Source organism: Dreissena polymorpha, chromosome 10, assembly GCF_020536995.1.
Source record: "Dreissena polymorpha isolate Duluth1 chromosome 10, UMN_Dpol_1.0, whole genome shotgun sequence".
Lineage (NCBI taxonomy): Eukaryota > Metazoa > Mollusca > Bivalvia > Myida > Dreissenidae > Dreissena > Dreissena polymorpha.
In genome coordinates, this window is record NC_068364.1 from 66169637 (window position 1) to 66186728 (window position 17092).

The window sequence follows — 17092 nt, forward strand, 5'->3', positions numbered from 1 at the left end:
TAACGAAATATTCGATATTTTTGAGCGTGATTGTTACTTTAAACTCCGTTTACAGTTCATTCAACTTCTACATCCATATCCGTATTCAAAGAACAATGGGGACCATTATATATGAAAAGACCACTTTAATCGTCGATACGAAGTCAACAAATATTGTGTCTAGCCTTGACCATTCGCGCAATTGAGTTTGCTTTTTTTGACGTTCACGGAATTGTTTCCTGGTTGTAATTGCTTTTTTGTTTTCACACACGAAACAAGCAGAGTTAATGGATTTGCGAGGACAGTCATTTTTCAGGTGACTTTGCTCTGAAAGGTCGACTTTTAATGTACTGTAAAATTTAATAATACGATTTACAATAAATAATTATAATTGTTTGTATGTATTGTTTATTTCTAAATAATAATATATTATTATGATTATAATTAAAAAAAATTTTAAATAGTTATTATTTTTATTATTAACATACTAAAATTTATGAGTTTCAGAATATAGAGATCTACACGTTACAGACTTGGCACTATGGACAGCTCTGTTATTCGTCTCATAGTGACATTAACGTGGCTGCATTCGTTACATGCAGGTAACTAGTTGATATATAAAGCTATTATTATGAAACATGCATGGAAGCATACTCAAAACATCTTTTAATTCTGGTAATAAGAATTGTAGTATTTGTAATTTGGATAAACGCGGGTTTATGGACACGGATGCACCATTACATTCACAATACAGAGTGCATTGTCAGTATGATTTAAATTGTTCAAATTATCTAAAGTTAGCTCGTGATTTGTGATTGTACATTATGCGATAAACCAATATAGAATATACTCACTACATTCTGTATTAAACGTTCGTGTCAATACATGTACACACATATAAACATATCTGGCCACCAGGTACTTGTCAAGAAAGAATTGCGATGGTCATTTTTTCCAAAGGAACTAGGAACTAGTTGTTCGTGGTTGCACAAAACAAACAAACGACAGCTTTAACATCCTTGCACATGCAACCGTTCACAATCAAAATGTCAGCGCGATGTATGTTTATTTACTGGTGAGTTATCTTTGTTTCCATACACTCGATTGAGTCATGTCGTTGTTTTTCAAAATGTTTCCTTTCCATTTCAGCCTTTACCAATGTGGCATTGAATAAGGCGGCCACCCAAACTGACACGCATATCGGAGGCGATGCATCATTGGCCGTGGACGGGTCTAGTTTCCAGGCATCTTCTTATGCGGACACTGGGTGCACAAGGACCGTGTCTGAGGACGCGTTTTGGGAGGTCGATTTGGGAGACCTCTACGTGATAAATCAAGTGCAAATATTAAATAGACTAGGTAAGTAAAATACTGTTGTATCTCCATGTTTGTGAACTCTTAATGATAAAAAATGTGTATTCAACATAATATGATATGTTATTTTATATTGACTTATAAATCAATATTAATTTAAAATAATAAATGAAGCGGAACAACAGTAAATGGTACTTTTTTAATACTGATTAAAAGTCTTATATAACAGATTAAAGCATTCAAATCAGTATTGATGTTCAGCTTTTTCTCGATACTTAACGTATGGAAATGCAGGGTAAAAACTATATCATGCATCTCCTTAACGTGTTCGTGAAACACACATTTAAGTCCAACTTTAAAGCATTCACTCAAATAGACAATCATCAAGTTTATAATTGAACGGCTCATCTTAATCAGATGTATGAGGGCAAATGGTCTGTAATTAGATCGAGAGTTTAATGGATTCAAAATGAACGAAACCCGTCGAAGCCGTTGTGTAACCTTCTGACATATAATTACATATGAAAACAATATGAAAAACGTAATTAGTGATAATGGAAAAGTAATTGATTCACAAAACCAGACATTTTAAATTAATCTGGATTTTTCTTTGAAAAAAACTATTCATATCTCGATATATTTGCGTTCGTAATTTAGATTTTTATAATGTCAGTGGTTTAGAAATACGATTACTATCCAGATAACAGTCAAATTATCAATCACTTAATGATGCTTCCGTTGTTAAAAAAAGAATTGCATATAATAAAAGCCGAGTTTTATCAAGTGTACATTAGGCGCATGTGTTTGAAGAGCTTGCAAGCTTGCCACCGTTAATCAAACACAATGTATAATTACCGGCATACCAAACGGCGATAAACATAAGAAATATTTAAAGAACTGGGGCCAAATATTGTTACGTAATACTGTAAATCAAATAGGTTCTTGACAAATTAATTTATAAATTAAATCAATAAAGACTTATTTGAACGTATCAAGTGTTGGTTTATAGGAGAGATTACTAGACTCATTAACGATTTACCGGTACTCAATTACGTGCAAAACAAAAGAGCTGTTCTTGATAAAATGTTGCTGGAAGGTTTTGGACAGATTTTGATTCTTTGTAATTGGCATTTGTTAATCGTAACATGATTGTCTTTTGTCCTAATATTCTGCATTCTGCATTGATAGGTATAACATGTTGAATTCCGAAAGAATTGACACAACACGGGCATTTAATGGAACAAACAGTCATAGTTTCATGCCAAGCATTGTATTGGATATTGACTTTATAGAAAATGTTAGAATTACTTTACAGTGTAAAAAAATAAAAAAATAAATGAAATCCTTAATTAAAACTAATACAAATGAATCTTAACTCCGGTGTAAGAATTCAAATTATTACTACTTAACTTTTAGTTTTCTATCACGTCATTGTTTAACTTCCTAGTTGTTTTAATAGATGAATTTGTTTTCATATATAGTTCGTAATTGTGTGTGAAAAGCTTTACCAAAAATTATCAAAAGCAAATGTTGATGGAGGTCTAAATATTTTCGAAAATGTGTCTCTGTGTTAGCTTGGTCAAGTGCTCTTGGATACATAAAACTCTCACTATAAATGAAAAGTAGATTAATATTGTTACTATAATAAATTATCTTTAAACAATTCGCAAACAGTGACAGGTCCTATCTTGAACGTATAATGAACATAATGTAAGCACATATTTTTGAAATGATTCAATTAAATCCTTGATTGAGTTTTGTAGAACATGGCTAAGAAATACAAATGAGTTATTATATTAACTAGGTATTACATTATATAGCGAAGGTGCATTCTTCAAATCCTGTTTTTTTTGCAGGGATTTTTGTTAAGTATATACCTGCCTGCCTAACAAATATTGTTTTCTATGAAATATAAATGCAATTACACGTTACAAATAACTTAGAAGCTCGCCTTACACTAAGGTATTAAAACGTATTTTCTTATAAAACGTATAAACGCATAACTCAATGATAAACCATTTCTGCCACTTGTATTTTGTCAAACGAAAGAGAAACAATTTCACAGATTTTGGGGGAATGTTAACGTGTCAATAAGTTTAGAACAGAAATGTTTGCTTTATGTTAAGCTCTTTAAAAATCTTTGTTCATGTCGGTTGATAAAAATAATGGTTATTTATAATTGTTAAATAGGCAAAACTATGCTATCTTTAACAGCAGCGAATTGCCTTTTTTATATTTCAATAATTTCCGTTATAGAAAAGATCACGACGTTACTTATTTCCAGTTATTTGGAAAGTGCTTTCAGAACTGTTCATATTCAATATTTTTCCTAAAATGAATAATTCTATAATGTACTGCAAAAACAATCGGTTTTTGAAACGTTTTAAGTGTTAGAATATGAATGAATAAATTGTTTTCGTGGAGTTTCCGTGCGAAGTGGAGGAGTAATCCATTGACTCTCGCACACCCATTGTCGATAAAAATAAATAAGTTAAACGTACACAAAAATATATGTTTTTCATGACCTAATATCAAACAAAGCCTAAGTTAGAAAACTACATTTTTTACAAATAATGGGAAATAAATGCATCATGGCTGGGAAATTAAAATACCAATATCCTCGTACAAATCTGATCTAAAAGTCCAAGCCTAAAAGACGCCTTCTCTAGTGCATGCGTTTTGCACATCATTTAATTAATTAACATTTACTTTTGAGCTATAATACGCATATATCAAGTCGAAATGACCTCTCAAAAAAATCTGCATACGTTCACAAGGCGCCAATGATATTCATTCACAACAACGGGCACAGTTTCTCGCTATTTCTAAGCATGTATCATTATATAAAATAAAATCGTCATCTGAATAGATTTGTATATCTTTTACCTAAAATACTATTCGCGTTAAGGTCTTCACTCACAATTTGATGTTTGTATTTACAGTATTTACCATCCTAACTGTATTATACTTGTTCTAGTATATTTTTGTGTCGGTGTTACAGATTACGCCGCCGTAGGACCTGATATTGTTCAGTGGGTCTCTTCGATTGTAAATTTTTCCACTGAACATACGCAATCACCAGGGTAAGTATTATCGTTATTATTGGTTAAATCTAGTTCGATTACTCGTCATGTATGTGCGGTTGTACACGTATGATGTCCTATGACCAAAGAACTTTGACGTACCATAACTAGTTATTTACATTATTAGATTATCGGTGTTTTGTTGAGATTCTAATAGCGACTTAAAACGACGTTAAAACGACATCAAACATCGACGTAATAAAGGACCTGTCTTAACCCATTTATGCCTAGCGTCCTGAAAAAAAGGACTTTGCAAACAGCGTAGACCCAGATGAGACGCCGCATGATGCGTCGTCTCATCAGGGTCTGCGCTGTTTGCTTAAAGGAATTTAAGTAAGTAATATTATAGATATAGAAATAAATATACTAGACATCCCTAATTTTGGAAATAAATTGATCCAATTTAGTAGGATGGGAGAGTCCACTGGGCATAAATGGGTTAAATGTATCCATGCATAAAATATTATGATGCGTTAAGAGGATGTGCTGTGCATTCCTTTTGATGTACTTTCTTGTTTTTGTCATTTCTTGATTTAATTCTATTTACATGTACGACGTGTTTGTTCCTTCAAGTTGGGCTCTTTGACATTAAAGCACCGAAAGCTTCGTTTTTAGTACAAAGCATATCGGCTAGTTCGTAACTTTACATATAGATTTATTTATTTTCGTTGTCAAAATATCCAATTGGATTGTTCAACGGACCAGCAGATAGCGACGTATCATTAATCATGCTTTTGATGAAGACGGTCTGCACGTTATGTCTTAGAAACATCGATTTGTGACGAATAACTGTTATTATCGAGTTAAAGATAGTGTGAGGGCATTCGGAATTGGTTGTGTCATAATTGCAACTTTCTTTATTAAGAGATCGGTTTGTGTGTTCGTTGTGTATTTTGTGCTGTGGTAAACCGTTTGTTAATTGTTCAGTGCCAATGACAAAGGACATGTTTCTACTATTGCTCACCTGGTGTTGAAGCTGACTTTTTCTTCGTGTATTAGTGTCTACGGACAAGCAAACTTCAACTTATCATATATAGTGTTTTTCCTTTATATTTACCACAAGTGTTGTCTTCAATAAAGGAACGTTGGCTTGTTTTATCTTTGGACCACCGAATGGCAATTTACCACAATAGTTGCTACTAGTATAACATTGTCAGCTTTTAATTTATTTGGGCAAAAATTAAAGCATATCATACTATTTGGTTTATATAAGATTATCGGCTTGTAATCCCTTTGGACCAGTGGATTGCTAAAAATCCTATTTGTTATTTGAAATATAAGATGGACCGCCAATGAGATGATTGGAACAGCTGATGTATACCCGGCCTATGGCGATAAAAAAGGGACGTGGGCTCAAAGAGATGAGGGGATGGGAATTGAGTACATTGAGGTATGTGCCGTACAATGCTGCTTTTGTAATTGACTGGCACATATGTGTGTATGCGAAGCAATCACATGGGCCAGCAAGGCATCCATAAACATCGTTGTATGTGCTTACGGTGTAAGATCTGTTCTACTTCGCGGTACTTTATTTTCCTGGTATTTAAAGATAACTCGAACTAAAATTTACCAGCGGAGCTTTTTATACTCAATTTTATAAATGTATTTTGATTGCTTGTATGAGTATTGCATTACTCCCAGTATTAACAAAAAATATACTTTAGCAGTATAAAAACAACAACAACGAAACTTACATATAAACATCAGAAAATTGCAAAAGTGTTTGGGTTAATTAAATAGTATAAGAACAGAACAGAACAGACAGTTTATTAAGACTTATGCAAATGTACATCGTCTAAACACATGAAATATAATAAAAATATAATATAATGTAATATAATATAATATACTATAATATAATATAATATAATATAATATAAAATCATATTCACCTTCCAATTCATTTATTTACATTTTTTCGGATAAAGCTGCCATTTAGATATTTAAAGGCCAAGCACGTTGGTACATTTTCAACAACACAAAATACGTATGTATATTTTGTGTCTAAGAATTAAATCATTTACCACAATTTCAAAACTATTTTTTCAACTAGTATTACCCCTTAAAATGGGTCGTGCTCTGTCAAAAGGGGGTTTAATGCGTGTGCATAATGTGTCGTCCCAGATTAGCTTCAAAACTGTGTATTAGTAGTTTTTAAATTTGAAACGATAGTCTTTCTTTGATTCATGTTCGACTGGATTTATCAATCTTAAATTATAGTATGTTTTACAATAATGATGTGTAGTGCTTGCTTTTCTTTCGAACTCTGTTCGAACAAACAATATAGTCACTTCACAAACTGTCAATCCGTGAATTTCACATTTAAACGCAAAAGTGTTCATATTTCGTTCAAATGAAGCTCTTCATAAACATATACAAAGACGTGTTAAGTCTTATTTCAGGCAATGTTTACGACGAACGTTTACGTGACTAAAGTTGACATCTATGAGACGTTGAATTCTGGGGGCGTGACGTCAATCAAGGGGCGTCAGTCAGGGCAGTGGATCGTTCTGTGGTCAGGAGCCGCAAGTCATATAACGAACGCCCGCATTTTCAGTCCACCCCTTTTGGTACGCAGTGTTTATATATATATATATATATATATATATATATATATATATATATATATATATATATATATATATATATATATATATATATATATATATATATGTATGGTGCTCTATTTCATTAAACGCTGTCAGTGCCTGCTCTGCCATTCGCGAAATAGCAAATGGCTATAATTAAGCTAAATTCATTTCCATTTGGATATAACCTTTTTCTTCATATTACCCCATAAAACCATAAAATGTGAACAATTAATGTGTCCTAACGTAAATTGGGCTGAAGAATATTTTGAGCCACCCCTGGCTGTAAAAATCTAGGCAGCCATGCAAGTGATATAAAATGGTATTGCACTGCTTCTGGTGTCTTGATTATATAGAAGCAGACACTTCCGCGAGGATTGAACCCAAAACAATGAACTGACCACATCATTTTGACATTAAATTTGTGCTTGCAATGAGAAATTCGAACATAGTTGAAGATCATAAAACGAAAATAAAATAAGTTTATTTTCGTCATGACATCACCACTTGTAAGTTAGACAATTGATATATTTTCATGTGTAAAGATTTATTGACACCTTTTGCGATGAAGATATACCGCAATATCATACCGACGTAAAACACATGTAATAATACCTGCATCGCTTTTTAAGAGTACACGCTTTACAGAGTTTCGGTAGAATATTGAATAAGTATAATTGTTTGCATTGGTACGATACGGTTATGGTTCAATGTCCATTAAAATGGACGATGAAGATATACCGCAATATCATACCGACGTAAAACACATGTAATAATACCTGCGTCGCTTTTTAAGAGTACACGCTTTACAGAGTTTCGGTAGAATATTGAATAAGTATAATTGTTTGCATTGGTACGATACGGTTATGGTTCAATGTCCATTTTAAGTTGATTTATCAACTTTTTGAAAGGACATTGCTGTACAGAATTGTTCAATGACTGTACTTATCAATTTGGACGTTATATTAAGTATTAACTCATAAATATATCTTACCATCGGTAACACCATATATAAAAGTTATGGCCTTTACGAATAAATCTATCAAATTACAGAAAAGTGACATAAGACTGGAATAAAAGGTCCAGCATCAATGCAGCCAACCGTCTGCGTTCTGATCTTATAGTTTGTATTTTTTTAAGGAATTACAATGTTGTACATTTGACTTTTTTACCAGACGACCGAATGTTTCACGAATCACATTCGCATCGAGGTGGACACTTCAATTTCAAAGGGTTGGGTCGAAATAGATGCAGTGATGCTTCATGGGAAAGAAAACATACAAGGTAAACATAATATACAAATCGGCCATGTATATTTTAACAGTACAAACTATCTTTTTCAACATCCACGCAGGTATTAAAATTGTTCCAAGTAAACCTCGAATCAAACATTTTCCGCCATAACACCAATTTAAATTTAAGATAACATACATATGTACATTTATATTCGATGTATTATTTATCATTTATATATGGTATTGTTTCCCTTTTCTTTTTTTCTTTTTCACTTATAAACTATGCATAAAATAAATTTTATAGAAAATTGGGCTGATAATCATTACATTCATTTAGGCAAATAAACTAATGCGATGCGTTGGTTTCTAAATTTGACAAGTAAACTTAATGTGTACGTGCATTGCTCCAGTCTAAGATAAAGTTATATCATTTACTTGTTTGTGCACAGTCGCGCGTTTGCAAGACGTCGAGATATATTCCTCAAGAGAGAGAAACGCATACACATTGGCAAATTATCAATCTGGTGTTGCCGGTGACAGTGTAACTTTCACCCAGGATATATTTGCACGCTGGATCAAAGTCACACGACGTACGCCTATTGCAGCACTCAGCTTATGCGAGGTGTTGGTTTTCGGTTTTCTACCGCATGACGCAGGTAAAAATTGTTTTTTTTTATTTCCTTTGTTTACATTTATTTGTTCGCGAATGCGCAGAGTCTAAAAATCTTAAAATCCCAAATGCTGGGCCAACTTAAGGACTCGGACGCTGCACCAAGACCTGGAAATCACGTAAGAAAAGCTTTTTTTATAAAGATCATATCCTTTCAGATGGAATTTCTTACTTTTTTATTTTCGAATTTAGAGAATATGCCGTTCCAATATAGCTTTAAAGCTGGCATATTAACTTAGTGAACCGAATCTAAAATAATTACTTTTTAATTGTTGCAACGATCTGCTTTCTAAATAGTTAGCTATATAACGTATTTAATAAATCGACAAATCGGACATTTTCCGTCCTTCTTTCCTTCCGTAAAACCGTCTATCCTTCCATAATTGAGTCTGAACGCTCGTTGTGTTGAGTGTTACTCAAGAAGTATTGAAGGGATACTAATGAAACTTAATGTTATGCCCGGAGGTAAAATGTACTAAATCGTACCCGGGAGTTCTAACGCTAAATAGGTGGTTGACGGCTTTTTCGGCGTAGTTGTATAAGCAAGCTTTTCACCTTACCTGACCTTTGTAAGTGTCCAATAAAATGCAAATAAATTTCCAGCGGCTAGACACGAATGAATACACTTCATTTAGTCCGTTGCCTGATTTTAGCATACCACCAGAACATTGGCAACATGGCCGCGCCTTTGTAACACTGTTTTACTGCGTGTTCATCATAAAACAATTTTATCTCTAATGAACAGGCTTGATAGATAGAACAGTTTTACATTCAACTCTCGACATCAATACAGTTTGCGTGTGCACCTTTTATTTTCAGAGGATTGCCAGCGCCAGAGCGTTTGTACTGAAAGTGTACTAGTATAATTAAGTTCATACAAGTATCGTTTGTCCCTATCCTGATATTCGTTTTGGCCAAACCACTTAAAATTGTTTTCGAAATTGAAAATGTTAACATGTAAAAGTATAAAGTTTTTAACAAGCCGTCGTTCCAGCAGTGGAAGCGTGGCCTCAATTTAATGCATCGCATTCCAACCCGCATGGTATCAGGGTCAGTTCGCGGCCAGTAAAATAATCGTTATATAATATAGACGCTATCGCGTGAATTAGGTGAACTGGAATTTTCTTTAGACCAGAAAAATGTTAAATAAAGATATTCAGCGATATAATTATGGTATGTCAATAATAGATTCTTAATGTGTTTTCAACAAAACCATGATAAATATTATTTTTGATTAATTTAACAAGAATTATTCCACCATATTGATTAATGTATTAAGCATGAGCGCGATGATTCTCGATACTGTTAATAATCGAATCAAAATGCAATGCCCGACAAACCACTAAATCAGGTTTGTTCGAAGAACGCGCGTATAAATATGAAAAATATGTACGGATACTTCGCGTGTGGCCGGTTGACTCATATGTTTTAATTTCACTTCCATTCTTCTTTTGGTTTTCTGTTTTGTATCTATAGGTTTATGACCAGCAATATGTAATAATGTAAAACAAGCTGCGAAAACTCCGCGTAACATCCCGTACTGCGTGTGATGCAGCTAAGAACTGAACAGAAAAAGACATTCGCTATCTTTGACCTGATTCATTGAACTCTTTACCTTTCTCCAACTCCAACCACAATCAACGTCGTATATCTTTTTTCAAGATATTTCTTGTTTCAAATTAATCATGCTCATATGTATGTCAATATTTTACAAAATTGCTTCTATATTATCGAAACTCATACTCAAAAAAACATGTTGAGGTGGGTTTATTTGTTCAAACAAAAAAAATCTTATTCCGTGGCGTGTGTTTAACGATATCGGATTTTTTGGCGGGAATAAAACTCGGGAACAGTTTAGATTGGACGGGTACATTTTTGTATATTTTCCGTGGTACATTTAAGTATAATTAAGAGTACCCTGAGAACTTGAGTAGTCCTGGAGCCGACAATTACCATTTGTGCCGTGAAATTTCTTGCAACTTTAATAAGAAAAAAATATGAAAATGGAATATGATAGTGAATAATTTTCTGTTGAACCGTACATTTATGAGATGGAATTTATTGATTTTCAGTCAATTTATTTTTCTTATTCTGACTCTGAAAGCGAAAAATAGTTTGCCGGTGCTCAACATTACTATCGTGTTGGGAATGCATAATTGTCTGATTTTGATTATGCAATCCCGGTAACAAAACACAATTGAAGTATTTTGTTATGGTTGATTGTAATTCTACCATCGCGTTGAATATGACTATGATGTACATTTCATAATTATCGACACAGAACGGATATTTGCAAGAATTCTGAATGTATTTATTGAAACTTAAAATACAAATTTAAGTTAAAATACAAATTTAATTCGGATTATTAGTATCACTTACAAATGCAAAACTGTCAATTCAAATTGTTATAAAATCAATGCTAATAATTATTATCAATGCACAAAACCAAAAGCATATTATAATTTATTAAGAATATTTCAATTTATCCCACTTTTACAGCGAAATCGGTTGATTAAAGCCCCGTTGATTAAATTTCATCTATAATCAACGGCAAGGCTATAATCAATGGCACGAAATGACGTCATCAACTGCCGAAACGGGACTACTTTTTCCCACGCACCTCGTCACCTGTATTTGCCAAGTGCATCAATAATAAAAACAATCTCAAATGTTTGTCAATCTTAATGACCTTAAAACAAAGGAAAGTAGCAAAAAAACGAGTTTTTTGTCATTTATTGTCATTAAAACCTAGTATTAGGTAAATGTAACACTATGCAAATAGGTTCTGTTGTTGTTGCTCCCCTTTGAAGAAGTCAGTTCGAGTTGCTCCCCTTTGACCGTAGAAAACAATCGTCTGGACCAAGAAATCCTGTGTTTATTTACAAGATGTACTCGGATATGCGTCCATCTGATTTTTCTTTAAGGCATCTTTTCTACCTGGCAATACGCACAAATGACACTGCATCCCGGTGATTCTTGCGTCAACAATTGGGTGTCAACAAGTTAGGTCAGATGCTGAAGGCCATGGCAAAAGACGCCGGCTTTCTCAAGCACAAGAGAATAACGAACCACTCAGTTCGCAAATTCCTGGTCCAAAAACTTCGAAATGCAAACATTCCACCCACTGAAACCATGGCCATAACAGGGCACAAAAATGTCCAGTCCATAACCAATTATTCCAACATATCTGTTGAACAGCAGCAAAAGTGTTCATTCTTGCTCAGTCCAGTAAATGTAACAATCCAACAGATTCCTATTGTTCACCTTCACGCACTGAAACTATGGCCGAAATGCAGCCTAGACAACCGATGTCTACCGTCGAACAAGTTGATCTTGATGTTCGCCCCACCCAGTCACTTCACTTGCAAATGTCTTTCTCTAGTTCGAACAACTTTGCCTCACAATTCTTTGGTGCCACTTTCAACATTCAAAATGTTAATGTATATAATTAGCTTAAATCCAAGTAATCTTTGTTATTTTGTCACGAAATAACCTCATATTATAACAAAGAAGGAAATATTGTGCACCTCGTGATCGACTCGATAGTTTGATATCAAAAGTGAATTGTGTGTGGTGTTAGGCTACGTTGTAAACAAATGTAGTTCCTTGTATATAACAACTTAATGCCATATTGATATCATAAAACTTAAAGATTTGCAATTCAATATGATTAAAAGTGTAATAAATAACGCTCGACACTTTGTTACAGAACGATATTCTGATTTAAAAAAAATGATTATTTGATCAGCGGTTATTTTTGGAACGCGGAGTAATACACTGACCTTGGTTACACTACAGTCATTATCAAAGTACGACAAACACTCATGAAAACTTATTTTGTTTAAATAAAAATAGTTTACTGAATAAAAAGTGGGATAAATAGAATAATAGGTTAGTGTTGATTATAGATCAGGTTTATCATGCTCGGCACGAAAACGAAAAAGCACTCGCCAAGGCTCGTGCTTTTTGTTTTCTAAGCCTCGCATGATAAACCTGATCTATAATCAACACTAACCTATTATTCTCTATATAACATACGGAATGGTATTAGAAAACATATATATAGTATTCATATTATTCTTATTTCTCCAAAAAAATATGTAACTATTCTATGTAGAAACGGTATATTATTTAAATTACATATCAGTAAAAGTAAGTTTATATAGTGTTTTGTAATTTCTTAAAAGTTGAAGAAATATAATTGATAAGCACACATAATATTTTTGATAATTTAATATTTTGGAAACCCAGACCATAACTACCATGTCTGAAATTGTCCGGACGCTCTTTGCACCCGAAAGCAACAAACTGAGCCATGTCCAATAATGTTTAACATTCAAATAAAAAACTTATTAAACGCAGGTTAAAATAAAACTTAACGAAAAACTAACACAATGACACGACATTGATTGTCAACATTGACGATCACTGCAAAAGGTTCAAGCTCAAATGCGTAATAAGGATATTTTTAAAATAGCATTTTTTGTAAAAATACATGACAGTTTACATGTACCTATGAGTCTTTCTGTGGTAATTGTTGCCTTATTGACCATATATTGTTTCATTTTCTTGTGCAAATCAGAAATTATTTGTGTAAAATTGACTTGAATGAACATTCATCTATCAATCGAGGACATACATATTTCTGTTTTTTGATTCAACAAATATATAAAACAATGCTTGGGGGGGGGGGGGGGGGGCAAGCAATACTCCCAGTGACAGCACTTGTTAGTTATCATCTTCGGGGAAACTAAACATATTTTCGTTCTCATCCTTCCATAGAGTCCTTCCGGCGTTTGTCATCTCACGAACCCACAGGCTCTCCACTGACAGTCATTAACAGTTTGACGTCATTGATGAAATGCGCCGCGCACTGTGACCGCCAGATGGCGCCAAGATGTAGGTCAGCACAGTACAACACGTCAACGAAAACATGCTCTCTGTACCAGTGGTTTGACAACAACTTGAGCACAAGCGCAAACTCCGTTATGCTCATACGTGAATATGGAGTGCGGTTTCTTACATAACCAGGGACTCGTCTTATTGAAGGGACATATTGACGGCTAATGAACAATACAAATATCATCAATACGTTTATATTATATGGTTGCGTAACATATAGATCTATGTTTTACAAGTACTTTTTCTATGGGATGTGTAATTCCATTTTTGTATCAGCGCACTTGTTAAAAACTGTCTCAAAGTCGCATCGTATGGTGAATTATTTAAATGCGTTAATCGTCAATGTACTTTGTTAATCTGTAAATAGTTCAATGTCGTGTTTGTTTGGTCAAATTTTATGTGAAATGTAATTGGAATGTATTGAAGTTTACTGTTGAGTGAAATTAGGTGACGATGATTTATTGCTTTAACGGCACTGAGTGTACGTTGTCATCGGGTTGAACGATTGTGCTCAACTCGTCACTCCGCTGTATATATGGGACGTGATCTGTGAACAGGGTGTTTGATCACGTGCGTAAAGTGTCCCACTGCACAGGCTAAGCAGGCACGTCAAACTGCTTTATGATATGTTTCGTTTCAAGAAAGTATCTTCTTAGCAAAAATCTGGTTTAGGCGGAAAGTGTCGTTCCTAATTATCTAGTGCGGACTGCACAGGCTAATATCGGACGACACTTTACGCACATGCATTAACCCCCCCCCCTTTTTCACACAGCACGGCTAATATTTCGTTAAATTGTTTGTGTGTTTCGTTTATCATACATTAATTTATCTACGCAGTCTAAGAGTAAAATTACTTTCAACAAGTTTTACATGTTTGGTAATCCTGCCATATACCAGGATTTTAAGAAGATGCTTTAAACAAATCTTCGATATTAAAAGTAGACAGTCCAATATGTCCGGTATATTTGATTATTACTATTCAATGTTTATTCTATTTATTTATTTTGTTGAAGTGGGGGGTGGGGGGGGGGGAGATATCAATCAAACAATTTTATCATATCTTTGTGAAAATAATTATTGATAGTAGTTGGTAACATTTGTGCGTAATGATGTTCACACTAATCCAAACTTTATAAGCTTCAAAATTATTTGCTCACGTATTTGCGATTTGTTGCCAAAGACCAGTGGAGATATTCACTCTGTTAAACCATGTAACTTAAGCTTCATTTTATAAATAAATGTATGGTATTTTTAATCATGTTAAGCCCTTCTAAAAACATTCTGTCGATTGTGTATTGTAATTAATCCTCGTTTGTCCAGCCCTACGGTTACCCTCCCAAACTTTACATTCGATGGGAGAGTACTCTTTTTATATTAAGGGGAATTTCCGACGCTCAATCATAATTAAATTTTGAAATGGATATTGCAATAGTTAATCTCACTACTGAAATGCAAGTACGTGCATGTATTATACACAGTAAATGACACAGCATGTCAAGTAAACTGAATTTGAAGAACGATGTTCCACGACTAATGTTAAGTGTAATTCTTATATTTGCCCCTTAAAGCTGTATAATCACCACAATCATCATCATAATGACCATCATAATTGTCGTCGTCAATTCGATTATCGCCATGATAACTATTATCATCAGTATCAGTAGTATCATTAGTATTATAATTAGTATTATCGTTGATGTTGTTATTTTACTGTTATTAGAAGTATTTTTCTAATTAATGCTGACATTGTTAATGATTAATCATACTTTTGTAAATGGAGCGTATCCACATACAAGTATTTAACTAGTAAATAATCGTTAAGTATTAATTGTTGTTGTTGTTGCTAGTATTACTTGAAGTATCAATATAATCAATGTTGTTGTTTTTAATCATTAATCTTACTTTTGTAATTGGAGCGTATTCACACAAGTACCTATTACTTATTTAACACCTTCTGGTTCTAGGGCTAAATGTTTATTTTTTTATAGACAGTATATTGTTTAAATAACCATTTCGCTACTGACCCTCTACTTGAGACTCTCCACATAACAACCACTTTCCTACATGATCTTTAATGATTTATCGTATATACTACTGTTTGTTAGATATTTGTGCATTAATCTAGTAAATAAGCTCACATGTTATTACAAAATGTCACTGATTTGTAACCTGTGAAAACGAATAAAGTACTGTTCTGTTATAAAGTTTATAAATATAGTATGTAGATTTATCAATCCAATTTTCAGTTTTATAAGTAAGGGATGTTCACAAGTAATTGAATATGTAAATAACCACTATTAGTCATATGTGTGTTTACTTTCTTCTTTCATTTTCTAACTTTTAAAAGCATTTTGTCCATTTCGACTATTTCTTTTCATTTTAAGGAGAGGTTTGTTTTCTTCTGAAGAGCTATATGGTATTGCATACAAAGCATTTAAAAACAATTCTGATTCCATTTAAATTTTCATTTCGTTTCATCAATATCTGTACCTTTTTTCCAATCCATATTAATTTTTTTCGTAGTAAATGTTTAGTCCAGAGATAATAGAACACTTGTAAAAAGTATGTAATGTTGCGTTAAGACTTTCCCAGTTCTATCCAAAATAAGTGTTGTGCGATTTGTGAAAGTTAAATTTCGACGTTATTGAAACAATATGAAATAAATATTTGTGCGTTCACTATGTGTGTAGTTATATAAGCTGCTAGTATTTTATATTGCGTTGTATAGCTGCATTCTTTTTTTACAAACCGTTTGCATATGTAGGGCCGTAATTTTGTATTAAAGAATGAAAAAAAATACAGTATGTCGTATGTAACTTGTTTGATGTGTAATATTCGTTTTTGTAATATTTCATGTGTCTGTACTTCACAAACAAATCTGGGGTGTCAGGTAAGACAACTTTTCACTTACCCAACTGGATCGTTAAAAATATTTTATGAGATAAATTTTCAAAAATTATGATTGCTTTCAATAAAATTATAATGTCGTCATTGTGAGAAATGACAAATTATTGCTTTCCCAAATGAGTTCAAAACCACCATCCAATCATTATACAATTAGGTTTGTATACATGCTATTTATATTTATTTAAATTATATACTTTTCCAGTATTATTGTATGACTAATATTAAAAATGCAATTATACGCGAAATAATGTAAACATCTTTTTTTGTAGCCACACAGCAGCATGAGATGTATTTTCTTTGCTTGTTTACGATAACTGCGTATTATGAAGAAACACACACATCAGCTAACAAACACAAATAAAATAGTACATGTTTTGCTTGGTATTTATTGATTTGAAGTTTGTATGAAACGTT

General features: G+C 33.2%; 1 protein-coding gene across 1 annotated transcript; it reads left to right on the forward strand.

The window, feature by feature from the left end:
* The first annotated feature begins 520 nt into the window (after window positions 1–520).
* LOC127849190 (uncharacterized) lies at window positions 521–14759 on the forward strand. The gene is made up of 4 exons (XM_052381909.1): window positions 521–581; window positions 1129–1338; window positions 8649–8855; window positions 13652–14759. Exons 1-4 carry the CDS (start codon window positions 521–523, stop codon window positions 13894–13896), a joined length of 723 nt encoding a protein of 240 aa, XP_052237869.1. The 3' UTR covers window positions 13897–14759.
* The last annotated feature ends 2333 nt before the right edge of the window (window positions 14760–17092 follow it).